The 18,956-nt window shown below is 46.3% G+C and overlaps 1 protein-coding gene across 3 annotated transcripts; it reads right to left on the reverse strand.

Annotated features, from left to right (window-relative positions):
* Positions 1 to 1,725: 1,725 nt before the first annotated feature.
* Positions 1,726 to 11,677, reverse strand: LOC111162457 (C-type lectin domain containing 17A). Of its 3 annotated transcripts, XM_022526889.1 has the most exons (12): positions 11,600 to 11,677; positions 11,376 to 11,456; positions 9,928 to 9,960; positions 9,791 to 9,841; positions 9,666 to 9,707; positions 9,435 to 9,476; positions 8,506 to 8,646; positions 8,358 to 8,420; positions 5,930 to 6,025; positions 5,569 to 5,720; positions 4,608 to 4,717; positions 1,726 to 2,101 (listed from the first exon to the last, which is right to left on the reverse strand). In XM_022526889.1, exons 1-12 carry the CDS (start codon positions 11,637 to 11,639, stop codon positions 1,969 to 1,971), a joined length of 984 nt encoding a protein of 327 aa, XP_022382597.1. In that variant the 5' UTR covers positions 11,640 to 11,677; the 3' UTR covers positions 1,726 to 1,968. The 3 variants fall into 3 exon arrangements, with proteins under 3 accessions (XP_022382597.1, XP_022382598.1, XP_022382596.1); XM_022526890.1 differs by lacking the exon at positions 9,928 to 9,960; XM_022526888.1 differs by lacking the exons at positions 11,376 to 11,456; positions 11,600 to 11,677 and having other exon boundaries at positions 9,928 to 10,374.
* Between the last annotated feature and the right edge of the window lie 7,279 nt (positions 11,678 to 18,956).

Raw genomic sequence — 18,956 nt, forward strand, 5'->3', positions numbered from 1 at the left:
AGGTGAACACTAACCTCCCCCCACCACCCCTCTGCTCAGAACCTCCTTGCCATGATCACCTGCTCTCAGTCAATGCAAGAATTCTTCTAGTCATCAAGGATAGTTGTTGATCAATAAATTGATCAGTTTGGAGAATGTCAATCTACCTTTGGATACAACTCTGGGATTGTCCAAAGGGATTTCCATGTCGACTTCTGTTCAGCTGCAGGATAGTACCAGCCCCCTAGGGGGTGCTTCTTATTATCATAATCACTGGAGGAGCACCAGTCAACTAGTGGGTATTAGAGGTTGAACTGCATCTCTCCCAAAATTCATGTGTTGAAGTCCTAACCCCAGTACATCAAGAATATGACTGTTTTGATGTAGGGTCTTCGAAGAGGTAATTAATGAAAATGAAGCCATTACAATGGGCCCTAATCTGATATGACCTTCCATAAAAGGAAGACATTAGGACACAGATACAGACAAGGGGAAGTCCATGTGAAGAAATGGGGAGAAGAGGGTCATCTAGAAGTCAAGGAGAGATGCCTCACCAGAAACCAAGCTCTTCAACACCTTGATCTCAGACATCAGCCTCCAGAACAGTGAGATAATAAATTTCTCTCATTTAAGCCAGTCTGTGGTGCTTTATTATGAAAGTCCCAGAAAACCAACACAGTGGCCAAGGACCACACTGTGAGCTGACATTTTGAGTTCTAACATTGCAAGAGCTGATAGCCCAGCAAGGTCTGCTCAGAAGTAAAGTGAATTACTTCCTCAAAGATCTTTACAAACGACAAACAGCCTAAAGGCACAGGAGGGTAGATAGCTCTGCTGCAGTCCTGGGAATCTGACCACACACTGGGTGCAGTCCTGCCTTTCAGCTGGTCTGCCTTTCTAGAAGTTTCATAGGACACATCTTGGCAGAGGCCTGATTCTGCCACATAGGTTGGGCAAACCGCACCTGAGACCTTGAGAAAGTTGCCTGTCAAGAATAATTTTTCCCCACCTGCTTCCCAGAAGCTGCTCCACATCAGACAGGATCTCCTACTGGGAGCCCTGTCCAGGCACACCACGGTCCAGAGGAGTCAGGGAGTTTTCAGCTCCAACTCAGTCATTGTCAGACCCAGAGCCCCCAAGCCAGCACTGCTTCCTAAGAGCCATGATCAGGGACTTGGTGAGTTTCCTCAGACCCCAGAACTTGGAGACAATCTCTAAGACCTCATCCCTCTCCAGTAAACTACCTGCTACAGACTGCATTATGGGCCCTCACCCAATTCATTTGCCAAATCTGAACCCACAGTGTGATGGGCCTTTGGGAGGTGATTAGGGCATGGGGGTAGAATTCTTGTGCCCTTATAACAGGGACCCTAGAGAGCTCTCACCTCTTCCAGCATGAGAGAACACGGCAAGAGGATGGCCATCTATGAGTCAGAAAATGGACCCTCGTTACACACTATACCTTGATCTTGGACATCCCAGCTTCCAGAATTTCAATAAATAAATCTCTGGTGTTTATAAGCCACCCAGTTTAGTTTTTTGGTGCAGCAGCCTGACAAACTAAGACACCATCCTCCTGAAGAAGCCCACTGGGCATCAGGGTGGTTCAGTCAGTTAAGTGTCTGCCTTCAGTTCAAGTCATGATCCCAGGGTCCTGGGATCAAGCCCCGTGTGGGGCTCCCTGCTCAGCAGGGGAGTCTATTTCTCCCTCTGCCTCTGCCGCTGCTTGTGTGCACTCTCTCTTGCTCACTGTCTCTCCCAAATAAATAAATATTAGAAACAAAAAAGAACAAGCCCTCAAATCCTCACCCTAGAAATGCTCTCACTTGCACCCAAGGGGGCTTGCAATATCCAAGCTCCTGGTTCCATCTTAGCTATATCCATGTCGGCTCATGGAAAGGCAGTCCTCCGTGGAAGGGCAGAAGGTTCTCACCCCCAAGAGCCAAGGAGCACTGGATAAAGAGTCACACCCACCCTCAGCTGTGAGGTTCAACAGGAACATTTCCGCTCACAGATCCAATATGTAGTCTTGTCACAAGAGAGGTCATTCCAGGTGCCACCTTTGTTCATGCTGGCACAGTCCTCATCAAAGAGGTTGTTGGGTTCCTCTGGGTCCCAAAAGCTGGAGGGAGGAAAAGTGGGCATGGGGAGGGATGAATAGGTGGAGCTCAGGGGGGTTTTCAGAGCATTATATGTGATACTGTGACAGTGGATACATGATGTCACATATTTGTCAAAACCAGTAGAATGAAGGGGGGAAAAAAACAGTAAAATGCACAGCACTTAGAGTAAACCCTAATGTAAATGATGGACTTTAGTTCATAATAATGTATCCATATTGGTTCATCACTTGTAACAAATGTGCCACACAAAATGCAAGGGGTTAATAATAGAGGAGACTGTGTGCAGGAGAGAAGGAACATAGGAAACATTTCTCTGTACCTTCTGCTCAAATCTTCTGTAAAAAACAAAGCCTATTAATTAAAGAAAGAATATGGTGGGGGCGGGGAGAGGAGGAAAGGCCTTCATGGTTCACGTCTCTTCCGTCCTAATCATCTCTTCAGCTTTTCAGAATTACCTGAAGCTACCACATGATCCCCTTCACCCCAGCTTGTCTGCCTTAACTCAGCCCCACCTCCTGCTCACAGGGGTTAATCTGCTCCTGAATCCCTTTCCTGCATCTGATCAGTTTCTGCTTCTTACAAAGAACCCTTCCTTCGCCCCTGCAATCCTCCCAACCTTCCAGGTATTGTAGTGTCTTGGATCACATTTCCTTAAAGCAGAGTCTGATTTGGTGATTTAGGTGCATGGGATTTATTAAGGGATGCTCTCAGGAGAGGACTGGGAGAAGCAGGATGAGGGAGGAGGAGGTGTTGAGCTGGGATGTGGGTTCAGTCTGATCTCACCCCAGCCTGATCCAACAGGGAGCTCGGGAATATGAATAGCACCACCGAGTTATCCCAGTGTGTGACAAGGGATCCAGGCTTCTCTCAGCCACTCATTGGCTATGGGCTGACCCCACTGGGAGTGGAGTAACCTTCTAGCTGAGCAGGCCCCCATTCCCCTGAGGACAACTCTCTAGAGAGCATAACCCTGAGCCTTTAGCAGTCAGTGCCCCTTGCTGGGGGAGGGCTGCACCAGCCCATACCAGGAGTCTGAGCTGAGCACCCACAGCATCACACTTTGCCTTCTCTATTCACAGAGCTGTGCCTTCCTCCAGGAATTTTGTCTGTTTGTTTGTTTGTTTGTTTGAAGACTTATTTATTTATTTCAGAAGGAGAGAGAGAGAGAGCATGAGCAGGAGAGGCAGAGGAAGAGGGAGAGACAATCTCAAGCAGATTTCAAACTGAGTGTGGAATCAGACAGGGGGTTCAGTCTCACAACCCTGAGATCATGACCTGAGCTGAAGCCAAGAGTCAGATGTTTAACCAATTGTGCCACCTAGGTACCCCATTCTTCCAGGAATCTTTAATAAAAAATGAGATTCCCATCAGGACACTAATATCTCTAATATATAAAGAGTCCTTAGAAATCAATAAGGAAAAAAATCCCAATATAGGGAAGCCTAGGTGACTCAGTCAGTTAAACGTCTGCCTTTGGCTCCAGTCATGATCCCAGAGTCCTGGGACTGAGTCCTGTGTCGGGCTCCCTGCTCAGTGGGGAGCCCACTTCTCCCTCTGCCTGCCACTCCCCTTGCTTGTGTGCAGTCTCTCTCTCTCTCTCTGACAAATAAATAAATAAAATCTTTTTAAAATTCCCAATATAAAAATATGCCAATGATATGAATAAACATGTCACAGAAAAGTTAATATCTGTGGCTATTAAACGTATGAGAAGATACCCCATCTCAGGCATTATAAGAGAAATGCAAATTAATACTATATTGTGATTCCATTTTCACCTATAATTAAGCTATCAAAAATTATAAAAGCTTGACGAACTCTTGAAGAAGAAAAGCATAGTGAAGCCAGTGAAAGAATAAATTGGTATAACCACTATGAGGGGCAGTTTATTAACATTTACTTAAAATACAAATATATACACTCCTTGAAAAAGTACAATGGCTAAGAATATAGACTTTAAAGCTACGTTGGTTGGCACTGCCACCTGCTAGCTCTCTGACCTGAGGTAGGTTGGTTAACCTCTCTGTGCCTCAGTCTCCTCATCCTGAAAATGGATAATGATAAGAAAATGGAAAATGACAAGAAATAAGATAAAATAAAATGGAGTTGATAACAGTACTTTCCTTTCAGGATTATTAAAAAGATTAAACAAATGGGTTAATGTATGTTAAGTCCAGAGGGTCAGAGACAGACACAGAGATCCTGCTCATCCTCTTGGCATATCAGAAACTTCCTCTTCCTCCTGCCCTGTCACCACCCTTCCTTTGTTTTTTTCCCCCTTACCCACTGACCTGGGGACCTGATATATTTGAGCAGTTGTGCCAAAAGGAGGAGATGTTGCAATGGAGGAAAATTTAAAAGGTACAAGGACCAGAAGCCCTATCCGCAAAAAAGCACCCTTCGGCCTCCTCTATCCACCCTCGCCTGGGATTCTAGAGAATCTTCTGGCTCTAACTGCACAAAGACCCACAGGGAGTAGAGATCCCAAGAGCCCTCAATACTTGCCTCAGAGTGACAGGTGACCCATCCAGCCACTTCCAGTCCCCTTCATGGTCCCTGTCATTCAGCCCCAGCCAGTATACCCGTGGAGAGCCATGAGCCTTAGCCACAAAGTTCTGCAAGTACAAACTCCATTCAGCCATCAATTTAATTACATCAAATATAAGTAGTCTAAAAACACCAATGAAGAGCTAGAAATTGTCAGACTGAATTTAAAAAACAAGATCCAACTATATTCTGTCTACAAGAAATCCACTTGAAAATAATGACACAGATAAAATAAAATGATGGGGAAAGATAAACCATGCAAACATCTGGGCTCAAATCCCAGCTCTGACACTCGCTAGTGGTAAGTGACCACAGGCAAGTTTCTTAAATGTACTGTGCCTCAGTTTCCTCATCTGTAAAGTATAAATAATATGTACTATGTACAGAGCATTTTGCTCTCTAACCGTGGTAGCCTCAAATCATTGCAATTGCTCACAAAATGCCAATTCTCCTCCACAGGTGGAACTATTTCCCTACCACCTAAAAGCATAGGAGGACCCATGTGACTTGCTTTGTGAGTACAAGTAAGTGGAAGCTTTCAGAGTTGCCTCTTCCATTTTCATCATTGAGCTATGGGGACTGTCTGTTACTTTAGCATAACATAACCTCTCCTGACTCACACATTAACCTACAGGGTTGTAACTATGTTAATGTAAGATATAAGATGTTTGGAATAGAGCCTGGAGAATAGAAAGTGCTAAGAGATAGCCATTATTATATCTCCAGGTTAGAGAAAAAACTGAGACTTAGCATAAGAAACACAAAAAGGATTTAAACTCAAGTAGGGCATGTCCTCACAACCTTGTTATTAAAAAAAAAGTCTTAGTGGCTCAAAAGCAATTCCAATTTCTCTCCATCCAGACCAGGGAAGGATATGTGAATCCCACTGATTCTCAAGGGCTTGGAATGGATAGATTACCTGTTCAGCAAAGCTACTGATGATGACCAAGTGAGAATAATTCTCCTGGCAGAACTTCCGTGCTTCATCCCATGACTTGGTGGTTGGGGAGAAGTAGTAACACTTTCCTTCAAAAGGGACCCAACCCTCCGGGCAGATGACCCTGGTACAATCTGGAGACAGAACAGAATGCTGTCAGAATGGCCCCAGAGCCAGGGTCATGTACATGGTGTGCCATATAGAGTTGTGCAGGCTGTGTACTGCTCAACTCCAGGTAGCACCATTCAGATAGACTGCAGTGTGAATCACCCCCATGGATTTGTGCAATGTGCCAGCTCTGTCATGCCCCCCATCTCAGGGCAGTTCCCCAAGTCCCACTCACCTAATAACCCCCGAAGTTCTCGGAGGGACTGGTTGGTGTTAGTTCTTATGTGGTCAATGTCTTTCTTCAGGCCAGCTATCCCTGCCATGCCAGTCACTGTTAGCAAAGATAGGCTGGAAGGTTAGAAACCCAAATCCCCATCTACCCACCCACCTACCAATGACTGCAAACACCCAAGACAGAAGCAAGATTGGTGCTCCCCACTGCACCCTCTTTCTAGTAAGTGGTGCTAGAACTCAAAATGACATGTGCAGTGCCTAGAGAGGGTCCTAGAGTGGCTCAGGGTCCTAGAGTGGTCCTAGATCAATGCCTAGGAGGCATTGATCTCTGGGAGTTGGGGAAGAGTGGAGATGGTGGACTTCCTGGAGGAGGTGGGTTTTGAAGGAAGATGGTGACTCAGTATCTGCGAACGGAAGAGGGAGGCTCCACAGGCAGGGGCTGCCTTGGAAGCCAAGGTACAGAGGCAAGTGTGTTGGGGAAGGCTGCTGTGGTAGAGATCAAGGTGAACCTCATGGAGCTAAAGCTCAAAATAGGGTGAGGTCCAATGTCCAGGTCCTTGAATGCTAAGCCAAGAGTTTCGTGTTGGACTCTGGGCAGTGAGAAGCCATCACTAGGTTTTGGGCAGAACAGTGGCTTGATCTGAGATGTGCAGAGAAAGCATGCACATAGAATGGAACAATTTTCAGACTTCAACAAACATGGTGAAGGCCGTGTCAACCCAGAAGACTTTGCTACAACTAATGTGTGTATTCTCCCTACTCCCACACAAACATGCCCTCTTCCAGCTTGACACCCTTCCCTCTTACTCACTGCCATTCCCATCCATCTCCAGGTCTAGTCGCTTTTACCTCCTAAAACTTTCTGCTCCACCCACTTCTCTCCATCCTCATGGCCACAACTCTCATTCAAGCCACCATCACCTCTCACCTGTTCAACTGCACCATCCTCCTCCCTTGTACTTATGATGTTGCCTCCTACCACTGGGCCTTTGCATATACCTGAAACCCTCAACATCTCACTTGATTAATTTTTTCTCTTCTCTCACTCAACCATAGCACTCTTTCCCTAGAGAAGCCCTTATTGAACCTCCCAAATATAAGGTCAAGATCCCTAAGTATATTTTTTTAATAGAATGATTTTCCTTTGGACAATTCATTGAGATTTCAAATTTTATACTCATTTGAGTGATAATTTGGCAAATGGTTCTCAATACCTGACTGTGCTGTCCAACAGAAATAAAATATAAACCACACACATAATTTTAAATGTTCTAATGGCCATGTTTTTAAAGAATCAGGCAAAATTAATTTGAATGTTATTTCTTTACTTATCCCAATATATCCAAAGTATAATTTCAATGAGTAATCAATATTAAAGATTCTTGTTATTGTGATCCGAAGGGGCACGTGCACCCGAATGTTTATAGCAGCAATGTCTACAAATAGCCAAACTATGGAAAGAACCTAGATGTCCATCAACAGACGAATGGATAAAGAAGATGTGGTATATATACACAATGGAATACTATGCAGCCATCAAAAGAAATGAAATCTTGCCATTTGCGACGACGTGGATGGAACTAGAGGGTATCATGCTTAGCGAAATAAGTCAATCAGAGAAAGACAACTATTATATGATCTCCCTGATATGAGGGAGAGGAGATGCAACATGGGGGGTTAAGGGGGTAGGAGAAGAGTAAATGAAATAAGATGGGATTGGGAGGGAGACAAACCATAAGTGACTCTTAATCTCACAAAACAAACTGAGGGTTAATGGGGGGAGGGGAGTTGGGGGGGTGGGATTATGGACATTAGGGAGGGTGTGTGCTATGGTGAGTGCTGTGAAGTGTGTAAACCTGGCGATTCACAGACCTGTACCCCTGGGGATAAAAATATATTATATGTTTATAAAAAATAAAATTAAAAAAAAAAAGTATCCCCCTATTAGTTTTCTCCTGTAAAATCTCTTGAGGACATTGCAATGAAAAGTTGAAGGGTCCAAAAAATAATAATAAAATAAAAGCAATAGCTTTAAAAAAAAAATTCTTGTTATTAATATTGTTAAGATATCTTACATTTTTTTGTAGCAAGTCTTTGACATTGGTGTGTATTTCACAATTACAGCACATCTCAGTTCAGAATGACTGCACTGCAAGAGCTCAATAGCCAGTGACTCAAGACTAATGGCCACTATATTGGATGGTGGAGGTCTAGACTCACATGCACAAACACACACACACACACACACACACACACACACTCCACAAGAACAGGAAGTGTGCCTGAGGTGTTCACTACCCTACCTATGCCCCAAAACCTAACACAAGTCTTGGCAAAGATGGGATTGGAAGTGGTCTTGGAGTTGGGTTTGAGGGCTCACATTGAGTGTTCAATATGCGTGGGATGAAGGGACAATTGGAACCACTTACCATTTGTTTGCCATGCCATCTGCTGAAAGGTTAATATCTTCAGCTCTTCCACCAACTCCTGGTCTATGAGGAAGAATACATCTTGAGCTCAAGTCCTCCCATGACCAATGCTCAGTTTCTCCCCATGCCCCATCCTCTTCCTACTCACACTTAATCAGAGTCACAGCCAGACCAGTGCAGCCCAGGACCAGGGACACCACCACCAGCAGGCACAGGTGCACCACCAGTCTCTCCTCCTGATAGCATCCAGGACACCTGGACTTCTGACTGAGCTGGGACACTGGAGTTACTGGGGGACGGGGATGGGGACAAAGAGACCAGTATTAGTGCTTCAGAGAGTGAGGAAGAGACACTTGAGCCTCTCTCCAAAAGCAGAGAGACAGAGATCCATGGTCATGACTGTATCACCAGATGGGGTCAGCAAGAGAGCGTCAGGGGAAAAGAACCATGAAGAAGCCCAGAAGAGCACTTACTGTGCTCCGGGGCCACCCCTTCCCCAAATGTAGCCCCTCCCCATCTCCAAATGAAGCCACATCTCCATTCCTATCTCCACTTCCAAATCCAGCACCATCACCATAACCTCACACAACTACAACCTAACCTAGAACACTAAAGAGAACTTACTGTGTGCCAAGCAACCTGCCACATCCTTGTTATCTTATTGGATCCTCTCCCTTATGACACAGATGTAATTATTATTGCCAGTTTGCAAATAAGTAACCTGAGGGCTTGCAGAGGTCATGCATGACTTGGACCCAGTACTGCTTCAAACATTTATGATGCATTTCTTATACTCTTCGGCAGCCCCTGCCCAAGCTGCTCCCCATTCTAGGACCTTCGCATCAGAGGCAGAGAATGTTTCCCATACCTTATGCAAGTAGGAGGTGGGACCTAAAAATTATCAGCCAGGCACCCTGCATCCCTCAGGGTCTGGTCTAGACTCAGAGGGGAGGAGCTTCTGAAAGGACACATTTCTCTGCCCCCAGGGTCTCCCTCTGTGGCTAGAGGTCTGACTCAAGCATACATGCGACCATGAGAGGGAAGATAGGGATCCACAGGGAGGGCATGAGGACTTACTAGCTAGGGATGGCTGGAACGGAGGATGCTCCAGATTGACACCTGGGAGAAAGGGGGGAAAAGGTTGATTCAAAGTTGCTGGGGGAAAAAAGCTGCTGAAAGACTCTGTCTTCCAAGATCAACACCTCCCTCATCCCATCTGATTTGTTCTCTAATCAGAATTGGGGAACTGGAGGGAAGACTTCCAGGTGTCTCCTCTCAGGCTTCTTAAAAGGTCTTCCCACAGCTCACCCAGTTGAGGAGATGTTTGGGGGACAGGGGTGAGGTCCAGGCCTAGAACGGGTCAGAAAGACAATGGTTATGCAGACCAGGGCTTCATCCAGGTAAGCCAAAAGACCCCAGCCCTAGATTCTCACCTTTGATCTTTGGGGACTTGCAGGGAAGTGGGGGGTTGTCCGTTTTATTTCCTGGGGGGAGAGGGAAGAATGGTTGCTCAGGCCCAGAGCAGGACAAAGCCAGCACTGGGTCTCCTGTACCCCCAGCCCCAGCTCACCTGCCCTGGGAGGCCTGGGTGGAGCCATTGAATCTGCAGAAGAGAAGTTCAGGATTAGAGCTGGTATGAGGGTCGGAAACAGATCAGAGGCAGGGATGGAACCAGGACTGGGATGAAATGGAAAGCTAGGGATAGGGTTGAGCATAAGAATGGAATTGAGGGTAGGGATGGGGACAGAGTGACCAACCATCCTGGATCATCCAGGACTTGCCCAGTTTTAAAACTGGAAGTCCCACATCCCAGGAAATCACTCAGTCCTGGGCAAACTGGGACAATTGTTTACCCTAAGTTAAAGACAGGTGAGTTTGAGCTAGTGTTGGAGTCAAGGCTGTGGTTGGGATAAGAATGGGGTTGAAGATGGGTTGAGGACAGTGATGGACACGGCAGTAGGGTTGTGAGTCAGGATGTGATGGAGATAAAGATTGGGACTGGAGTTGCATTGCACTGAGGTAGGGGGAAGAAGTTACAGTTAGGTTTTAGTTCTGCTGGAGTAGGGTGATGACTTTGGATTTGGAAATAAAGATGGGGTAGAGATTGGGCTGCAATTAGAGATGGGGAGGAGGCTAACTTTGGGGAAGGAGTACTACTGATGGTCAGATGGTGAAGTCATCTTGGTGGTGGGTTTAAGAACTGTACTGGTACCAAGTGGGACCCGGGAGACAGACAAACAGCCAAGTGAGTTCACCTCCTCCCTCCGTCTGAGCCCCATGGTGCCTAGGGACCTCCCAGGTTGGTCTGACTCTGGATTAAGAAGTGGAGGATGCAGCACCCCACCCCACATGGAATGGCCCCTCTTCAAGGACACCAGCACAGCACAGTCAGCCCTCAGAGGCCCTAGTGGGATTTGGCTCAGGGAAACCACAAAGCCTTCACTTTTTTTTTTTTAAAAGCCTTCATTTTTATACCCACTTAATCAGATTCTTGTTGAGTCCCGGGCCAGGTATGAAGCACCCAAGTCTAAGATCTAGGTCAATCTGGGCCCAGAACGTGAATGCAAGGATGCTGGGGAGCCACTGGCCCACTCACAGTTTTATGAAACACCAGGTTTCATGTCTCAGGACCTTTACAACCCACCAGTTCTCTACTGGACATCTCTTCCTAACAAACTCCAACTCATACCTCAAGTCCCACTCCAATAGCCCCTCCTCTGAGGCCAATCCCCCCACCACTCAATTCCCCCTGGAGATTTCCCCATTCTCTTTGTCCCTCCCTTCTCAAACCTGCTCGCCTGAGGCTGTGCCCAGAACTGCCTCTCCCCTCAAACAGAGAGATCCTCAAGGGCAGCCGAAGACACAGATACTCCCACCAACATAGTGCCTGGCATAAGCTGGGTACACAGGAGGCTCACTGTGTGTCCATAATGTCCAGCTAACATCCCCTGGGGACCCTGATTTCCCCAGGCTACGAAACAAACATTCCTTCACCTGGCCTCAGAGAAGTCATCTTACCTGGCTTAGGAGGAAGGTCCTTGTAGGGTGGCGCCATATTCTCATAGTCATCACCATCATCCTCCTCCTTCTCTCTGGTCCCTTCCAGAGGAAAAGCAGGTGAGAGTCCAGCCCATTCCCTCCTCTGTCCCTCAGGCCCCCGTTTCCAGCCACAGGGTGGGGAATACTGTAATCTGGGTCCCAATCATCCCTGACCCCCAGCTCAAGCCTGGCCAGGGCCATACCTGGCAGGTACTGGTCCCCAGAGTTGGTATACATGTACATGGCTGCAGCTAACACAGGATCCTTAGAGGCAGAGCCAGGGCTGGACAGCTTCTGCCTCCTATGCCTCCTGCTCAGGTGCCTGGGGCTTCTCTCAGTTCTCTTTTCCATCAAAAGTCAAGTACATGCAAATCCACCTTAAGGGGAACCACCCAAACCACACACACACACACACACACACACACACACTCACACACCTTTTTCCCAGTTTGGATTCATGCACAGATGTGACGATGACAGCAACCCTTGCATTCGAGCACCAGGCCATGGGTGGAAAAGATGGATAAGCTCCTTCCTTCATAGAACTTTCCATCAAGACAAGACAGACACTGAACTAGCCTAAACATAGAAATAAACAAATACGGTTTGGTTTTTTATTTTATTTCCAGCAGTCACTAAGCATTATTTAAAAATAAAATGGAGTAATGGGATAAGATAGGGGCCAATGTAGAGATATAAAGAAGATACAAAGAGGTCTCCTGGAAGTGACATTTGCAACAAAATGTTGACGTGATAGGTGCTAAGTACTCCCTCATTCCACAGTGAGGTCAGAGGACGCTGGCTCGGTTCTCTCTGACTGCGTAAGGACAGCAAGCACGTATTATCTCACAGTTTCTGTGGCTTGGAGTTCAAGAATAGCTTGTCTGCGTGGTTCTGCCTCGGGACCTCTCATATGCAGTCAAGAGGCTCCCTGGAGCTGGGGTCTCTGACGGCTGGGCTCTGGCTGAAGAATCTGCTTCCAAGATGAAGTGCTCTCCAGAGGGCTGATTGAGCATCCCCCACAGTGTGGCAGAGGCCAAGATGGACGCCACTGAGCCCTTTTATGATTTAGCCACCCAAGTCACAAACTATATCCTCTACTATTCTTTTCACATGGACCAGCTCAGAGTCATGGCGGGAGACAGCACAAGGGTGTTAACAACAGGATGTAAGGATCACTGGGGGCTGGTCACCACTGTCATATACACAGAACTTGCAAAGGCAAGTATTTCACCCTGAGCTTGACATTGACTGGAAGTTATTTAAAAAGTGAAAATTAAAGACAAAAGTCTGTTCACCCCATGGGTAAAGCAAGGGATGAGGTTTTGACTCATATCTAAAACAGTAAGAAGCAAAAGCATGGACTTGCGGGGGAAGGTCTGCAAGAAGAGTGGCTGCTTCTTTGGGTTCAGCACGGATGTGGGAGTTTCCTGTGAGCCAAGTGAAGGCGGTAGAATAACCAGGCTGGAGCCATTTGGAGAACTATTCCCAAGAGGGAGCCTGCCTGTGCTTCTCCAGAGGACCGCCATCAGCCTTTGGGGCCAGCAGCCTTATGATCATGCATCAGTCCTCTCTTCTCTCATTCCATGACTCTGGCAAATTGAATTTTTAGAAGATGGCAGCAGGGGCACCTGGATGGCTCAGTTGTTAAGCCTCTGCCTTTGGCTCAGGTCATGATATCAGGGTCCTGGGATCAAATCCGGCATCAGGCTCCTTGCTCAGCGGGAAGCCTGCTTCTCCCTCTCCTACTCCACCTGCTTGTGTTCCCTCTCTCGCTGTGTCCTCTCTCAAATAAATAAATAAAATCTTTTTAAAAGAAAGAAGAAGAAGGCTGCAACAGTATCTCTTTGCACTACATGTTCTTATGCAATGTGGCCTTGCCACTCTGTCAAGAAGTAGAGTCCAGGGACTACTGTCACTTGGGCACCCAACTCCTGATCTCAGCTTAGGTCTGTGATCTCACAGTTCTGAGTTCAGGTCCCACATTGGGCTCCATGTTGGGTGTACAACCTACTTTAAAAAAATTTTTTTTTAATTAAAAGAAGTAGAGTCCTGTTCTCCCCGCCTTGAATCTGGGATGATTTTAGTGATTCTCTTATAACCAACAGAATGTAGTGGAAGTGATAGCTGGCATGCAGCCTCCACCTAGCTGTCAGAACACACACTCCTTGCCACCATGTTGTGAGGAAGCCCAAGCCACATAAAGGGAACCCACTCAACAGTCCCGGCTGAGGCCAGACTTCAAGTCATCCCAGCCTAGGTGCCAGGCATATAGTGAAGGCACCTCCTGATGTTTCCAGGCCTCAGGACAGTAGAGTCACCTCCAGCCCACTGATTCTTCCCGTCTGAGGACCCAGAACATTATGGAGCAGAAATCAGCTCTCCTATAGAAACTGTGAGAATACTGAATGTAAGGACCTATTTAGCCAGAGCAACTCCATCTTGGTTAAAAGCCATTTTGTTGTTTGTGCAGTAAAACTTAAACTGACCCTGCCCCCCTCCCCCCAGAGAAACTTACTTTCCCCCCAGGAAAACCAGTAAAATATGGTCAGCTAGTTCCTAATAACAGAGCCCAGAATACAAGGCCAGGTCGGACAGTTCTTGATAACAGAGCCCAGAATACAAGGACGAGTCCGGCCAGGTGGAGACATCCAATCAGTAAGAAACACACATACTTTTTCCCTAACCACCAAAGAACGTAAACCCCGCCATTTGGGCGCCAACCTTGAGCACCAGTTCTGACCAGAGTAATAGGTTAGGTCAAACAGCTACTATAGGGTCAATTGTAATTCAATTGGCCACCTGCGTGTGACCTAACATGACTACAATCTCATTGGCCACCTATGTGTTGGCCAGACTTTTGCTCTATAAAAGATAGTCTGTAAGATGGGGAGGGGTCGCCCTCTTCGGAGGCGGCCCTGACGGGTCAGTCAGTCAATTCTTGAGCCTGTGAGCTGGGGGTGGTCGCTCTTTTCAGAGACGGCCCTGGCCGGTCAGTCGGACTTCTAATGCTTAGCATAAAATAGAGCTTTGCATAACTTTCACCTTGTTTCAGTCTTGTTCCCCTGATCAATCAGTCTGACTTCTAATACCATAAAATAAAGCTTTAAATAACTTTCACTTTGTCTTAGTCTCGTTTCGTTTAATAACGGGCCTAACACTGAAGTGATTTTTTTTTTTTTTTTGCCACTAAGTTTGGGGTGATTTGTTTGATAGCCTAGATATTGGAAGTCTGGCAAATCTGTTAGAAATTCTATCTTCATGATATACCCAACATCTGAGCCAGGCTCACCTCCAATCTGACCTTCAGCAGCTTTCACTGGGATTACAATAATAGCCTCCACCTGGTCTGCCTGCTTCTGCCTTCTTCCACATAGCGGGACCCACAGAAGCAGACAGGTGGTCGCCAGAGGCTGAGGAAGAGAAAATTGGGTAGATGTTGGTTAAGGGGCATAAAGTTTCAGTTCTGTAAGATGAATAAATTCTGGAGGATTGGTGTACAAGAATGTGTACTGTGTACTCGAAATTCACTGTAAGGGTAGATCTTGAATCTTCTACGAAAAAGAAAGAGAAAGAAAGAAAGGAAGGAAGAAAGGAAGGAAGGAAGGAAGGAAGGAAAGAAAGGAAAGGGAAAAGAAAGAACAAATGAACTATCAGGCAATGGATATGTTGATAGCCCCATTGTGGGGAATGTTTCACAATGTACATGTGTATCAGATCATCAGTTTGTACATTGTGAAATATTCCCCACACAAATTTCCTGGCCCCCAGCCAGGAAACACCAGAAGCCCTGGAAGCAGCCACATCCTTTCAGTGTCTGCCTCTGTGGTCAACCTGCTTCTCCCTGTGTGTGCCTGTGTCTCAAGCCTCTCTCTCCTTTCTCTGAAGTTTTATACCACACTGGTGGCTTTGAAGATGGAGGAAGGGGCCACAAGCCAAGGAATGCATCTCTAGAAGCTTGAAAAGGCAAGAAAACAGGTTCTCCCACTAGATCCTCTGAGGGAATGTGGCCTTTCTGATGCCTGGTTTCAGCCCCATCAAACAATTTGAACTTCTGACCTCAAGAACTATCAAAGAGTCCATTACTGTTGTATAACCACTAAATTTATGGTGATTTGTGATGGTAACCACAGGAAACTATTCCATACTGCAAGGGGCGAGACCCCAATTCCCCCTCCAAGGGGCTTTCCACTAAAAGTAAATCACAATCACTTTTAGTGATTCATAATGGGCTGAGCAACATGGAAATACCATCAAGACCGTATACACATTAGAATATTAGGCTGAGCTAATATTCTGTTCTGTTGTTCTGCTGCTCAGAACAAGAGCAACTTAAAATAGAATTTCTTGCCTCACAGATCAATATAAGCAACCCACAGTCTCCACGAGCAGGAAGTCTTCACCAGCACATGAGGAAGGAGAGTGACATAGCCCTTGTTGAGGTTGGGGGATGGCGGGTGGCGACAGACCAGCCTCCCTCTGCACAGAAAGCTCACCCCAGGGGCTGGGCTTTCCCCTGTTAACCCTGCATGATGTCACGTGCAGAACCTCCCCAGCCTGCCTGAGGCGTAGATGCAGCCGTTCCCATTCTACAGATGGAGAAATGGAGATATCTGAGAAAGAAGGAGCCTGTCTGCTAACATACATAGGACCATCAGGCTCCAGATGAATGGGGGGGGGGGGAGAGGGGAGGGAGAGGATGGAGGTGGGGTTATACCAGCCAAGTAGACTGATAGCATCTCTGTCCATCAAGGGCGCCCCTTGAGGTGAGCGGGCCCAGGGCAAGGAAGTGCAGTGATGGCTGGATGGTCTCACTGTGAGGGGGTAATGACCACAGCCAAGGCCATCCTTCAGGACCTGCCACATAGTAGGTACTCAGGAACTAGCAGAGCAATCCAGTCCCATCAACTAGATATAACGTAAGGTCATGGGTCCAGGCGGACCCCAGCTCTGCCCCATTCTTGCTGTGTGACCTCAGGGGAGTAGAACAAGATCTCTGAGCAAAGGTCGTCTGATATGTCCAATGGGGAGTGGGGATTCAGTTGTGCATTCATCCATTCTACAGATTGTATTGACAACCTACTATGTGTTAAGCTCTGTTCTAGGTAGCAGGGATACAGTGCTGAACAAAACAAAACAAAACAAAAAATCCCTTGCAATAAAAAGGAAAATCACAGAATGGAAATCTTACTAGGCATGTTCTCAGACTAGAACCAAATTAAATTAGAAATCACAGAATGACATCTGGAAAATCCACAGGTATTTGGAAATTAAATAACACCCACAGATCAAAGAGGAAGTCAAAAATTAAAAATATTTTTAATTGGGGGCTCCTGGCTGGCTCAGTCAGTCGAGCCTCTGACTCTTGATTTCAGTAAGGTCATGATCTCAGGGTCATGAGATACAGCCTCGTGTCAGGTTTCGTGGTGGGCAATGGAGCCTGGTTAAGATTGTCTCTCTCCTTCACCCTCTGCCTCTTCCCCCCACTCATGTGCTCAATCTCTCTCTTTCTCTCTCTCTCTAAAAAACATATGTTTTTAATTGAATGAAAGTGAAGGCGTACCATATCAAAATATGTGGGTGCAGCAAAAGTCATGTTAATGAGGAAATATAGGACACTAAGTCCTTATGTTTAAGCACGTGATCGAGTATATTTGAAAACTGCTAAGAGTCCTTTTGTTGTTGTTTTCAAGTAACACTCTTAGAAACATCTGTTTTTACATGTGTCTTTAGACAGTTCTCTACATTTATTACAGAATTGCCTACACATCCATTCACTAACACGGTTCACAACTGACCAAATAGGGAACACTCATAAAAACACATCTTTTCCCAAAAAAAAAAAAAAAAAAAAAAAAAAACCAACACAAAAAAAATGCATTAAATGGCCCGTAGTGGATACAGTGGTGAGAAAAAAAAAAAAAAAAACACACAAAACATATCTTTTCCCATGTGTCCTTAAATACATCTCTCCATGAATTACAGAATGGTCAGTACATGCATTGGCCAATGTGATGCTCCTTCTGTTCTCCCTGAACCGTTAACACTTCCAGAACCATCTTTTCGCATGTGTCTATAAACATTTCCTGACATGCATTACAGGATGTATGCCCAACTCATGCTCTGAAATAAGTCTGTGTTCAGAGACTAGATCTTAAAAATTCTCATCCCAAGGGGAAAAAAAAAAAAAAAAAAAACATTGTAACTCTGCGTGGATGTTAACGACACTTACTGTTAATTGCATATTTGCAATACAGACATGTGTGGAATCATTATGTTGTGCACCTGAAACTAATATAATGTCATATGTCATTTACAACTCGGTTTTTTAAAAAAGAAGGAAAAGGTGATCTAGAGAAGCCTGACAGTTGAAATAGACGGGGGGGTGCCATGGTGGCTCAGTTGATCAAGCATCTGTCTTCGGCTCAGGTAATGATCCCAGGGTCCTGGGATCGAGCTGTGTGACTGGCTCATAGTGGGGAGCCTGCTTCTCCTTCTGCCCCTCCCCACCCCCGCTCATGCACTCACTCTCTCTCTCTTTTATGCTCTTTCTCTCTCAAATAAATAAATAAAATCTTAAAAACAAAGGAAGGAAGGAAGGAAGGAAGAAAGAAATAGACTGAAGAGGTAGAGGAAGGCCATGAATAATATGTGGCTATCTGGAGGAAGGGCATTCCAGGCAATGCAAAGGCCCTGAGGACAGCAAATTCCTGGGGTGTCTGAAAAACAGGAAATGTCTCCTTCTCCATGAGACTTTCTAAAACAACCAGCCCATAAACTCCATTCATTATAATACTCCTTAATAGTTATTACCATCTGCCATTCCATATATCTCATTTCTTTATCTTGTCTATTGCCTGTCTTCCCCCCCATTAGCAGCTCGGCTCCACTGCCTGGCACCAAGTAGGTGTCAAATGGGTGTTTGTGGAATGAATGAGTAACTGTCCAGCCTGCCAAGCTCTAACTAAGGCCACCCACAAGGCGAAGCCCCCCAGGCTCACTCATCCCTCCAACACCAACCAGCCAACCTCAATACAGGCAGCTATCACCCCAAGACAGCTCCCAGGCTAGGTTAGAGGCACTGTCCTGTCTGCCCTATAGGCAGATTAAGGCCTTCCCCAGGGGCTTTCTAGGTCTTCCTGACCTTATTTTTTCCTCCTCCCCCCTGAACTGAATTACCCAGAGCTTCCGATCTCCCATCCAGCAGACCGTGGTAAAGCGCAGATGCCACCCAGAATTTCCTTCTCCGCCCCCAGTCCCACTTGGGCCTCTGAGGCTGTTCTGCTCACAAAATGTTAACACGGCACCTGCCTGGGGGCAGGCCATATGGGGCCAGAGAGGAGGGCGAGGGAGGGAGGAAGGACGGGTGGGGAAGTTGTGAGCAGCGAAGCAGGGTACGTAGCGGGTGTGGGCAGGGGACACCGGAAAGTCTCCTTGTCAAATGATTGGTAGAGAAAAAAAAGGAAGGTTGAGTGGCACAGGTGACCAAGGCCCAGCCCCCTCCTCCACCCTGGCACAAACTGCCTAAAACCACCCTCACCCTCTTAGTTAGAGCTTGGC

The sequence above is a fragment of the Enhydra lutris genome, unplaced genomic scaffold (assembly GCF_002288905.1).
Source record: "Enhydra lutris kenyoni isolate GAN:26980312 unplaced genomic scaffold, ASM228890v2 scaffoldscaffold92, whole genome shotgun sequence".
In the NCBI taxonomy this organism is placed as follows: domain Eukaryota; kingdom Metazoa; phylum Chordata; class Mammalia; order Carnivora; family Mustelidae; genus Enhydra; species Enhydra lutris.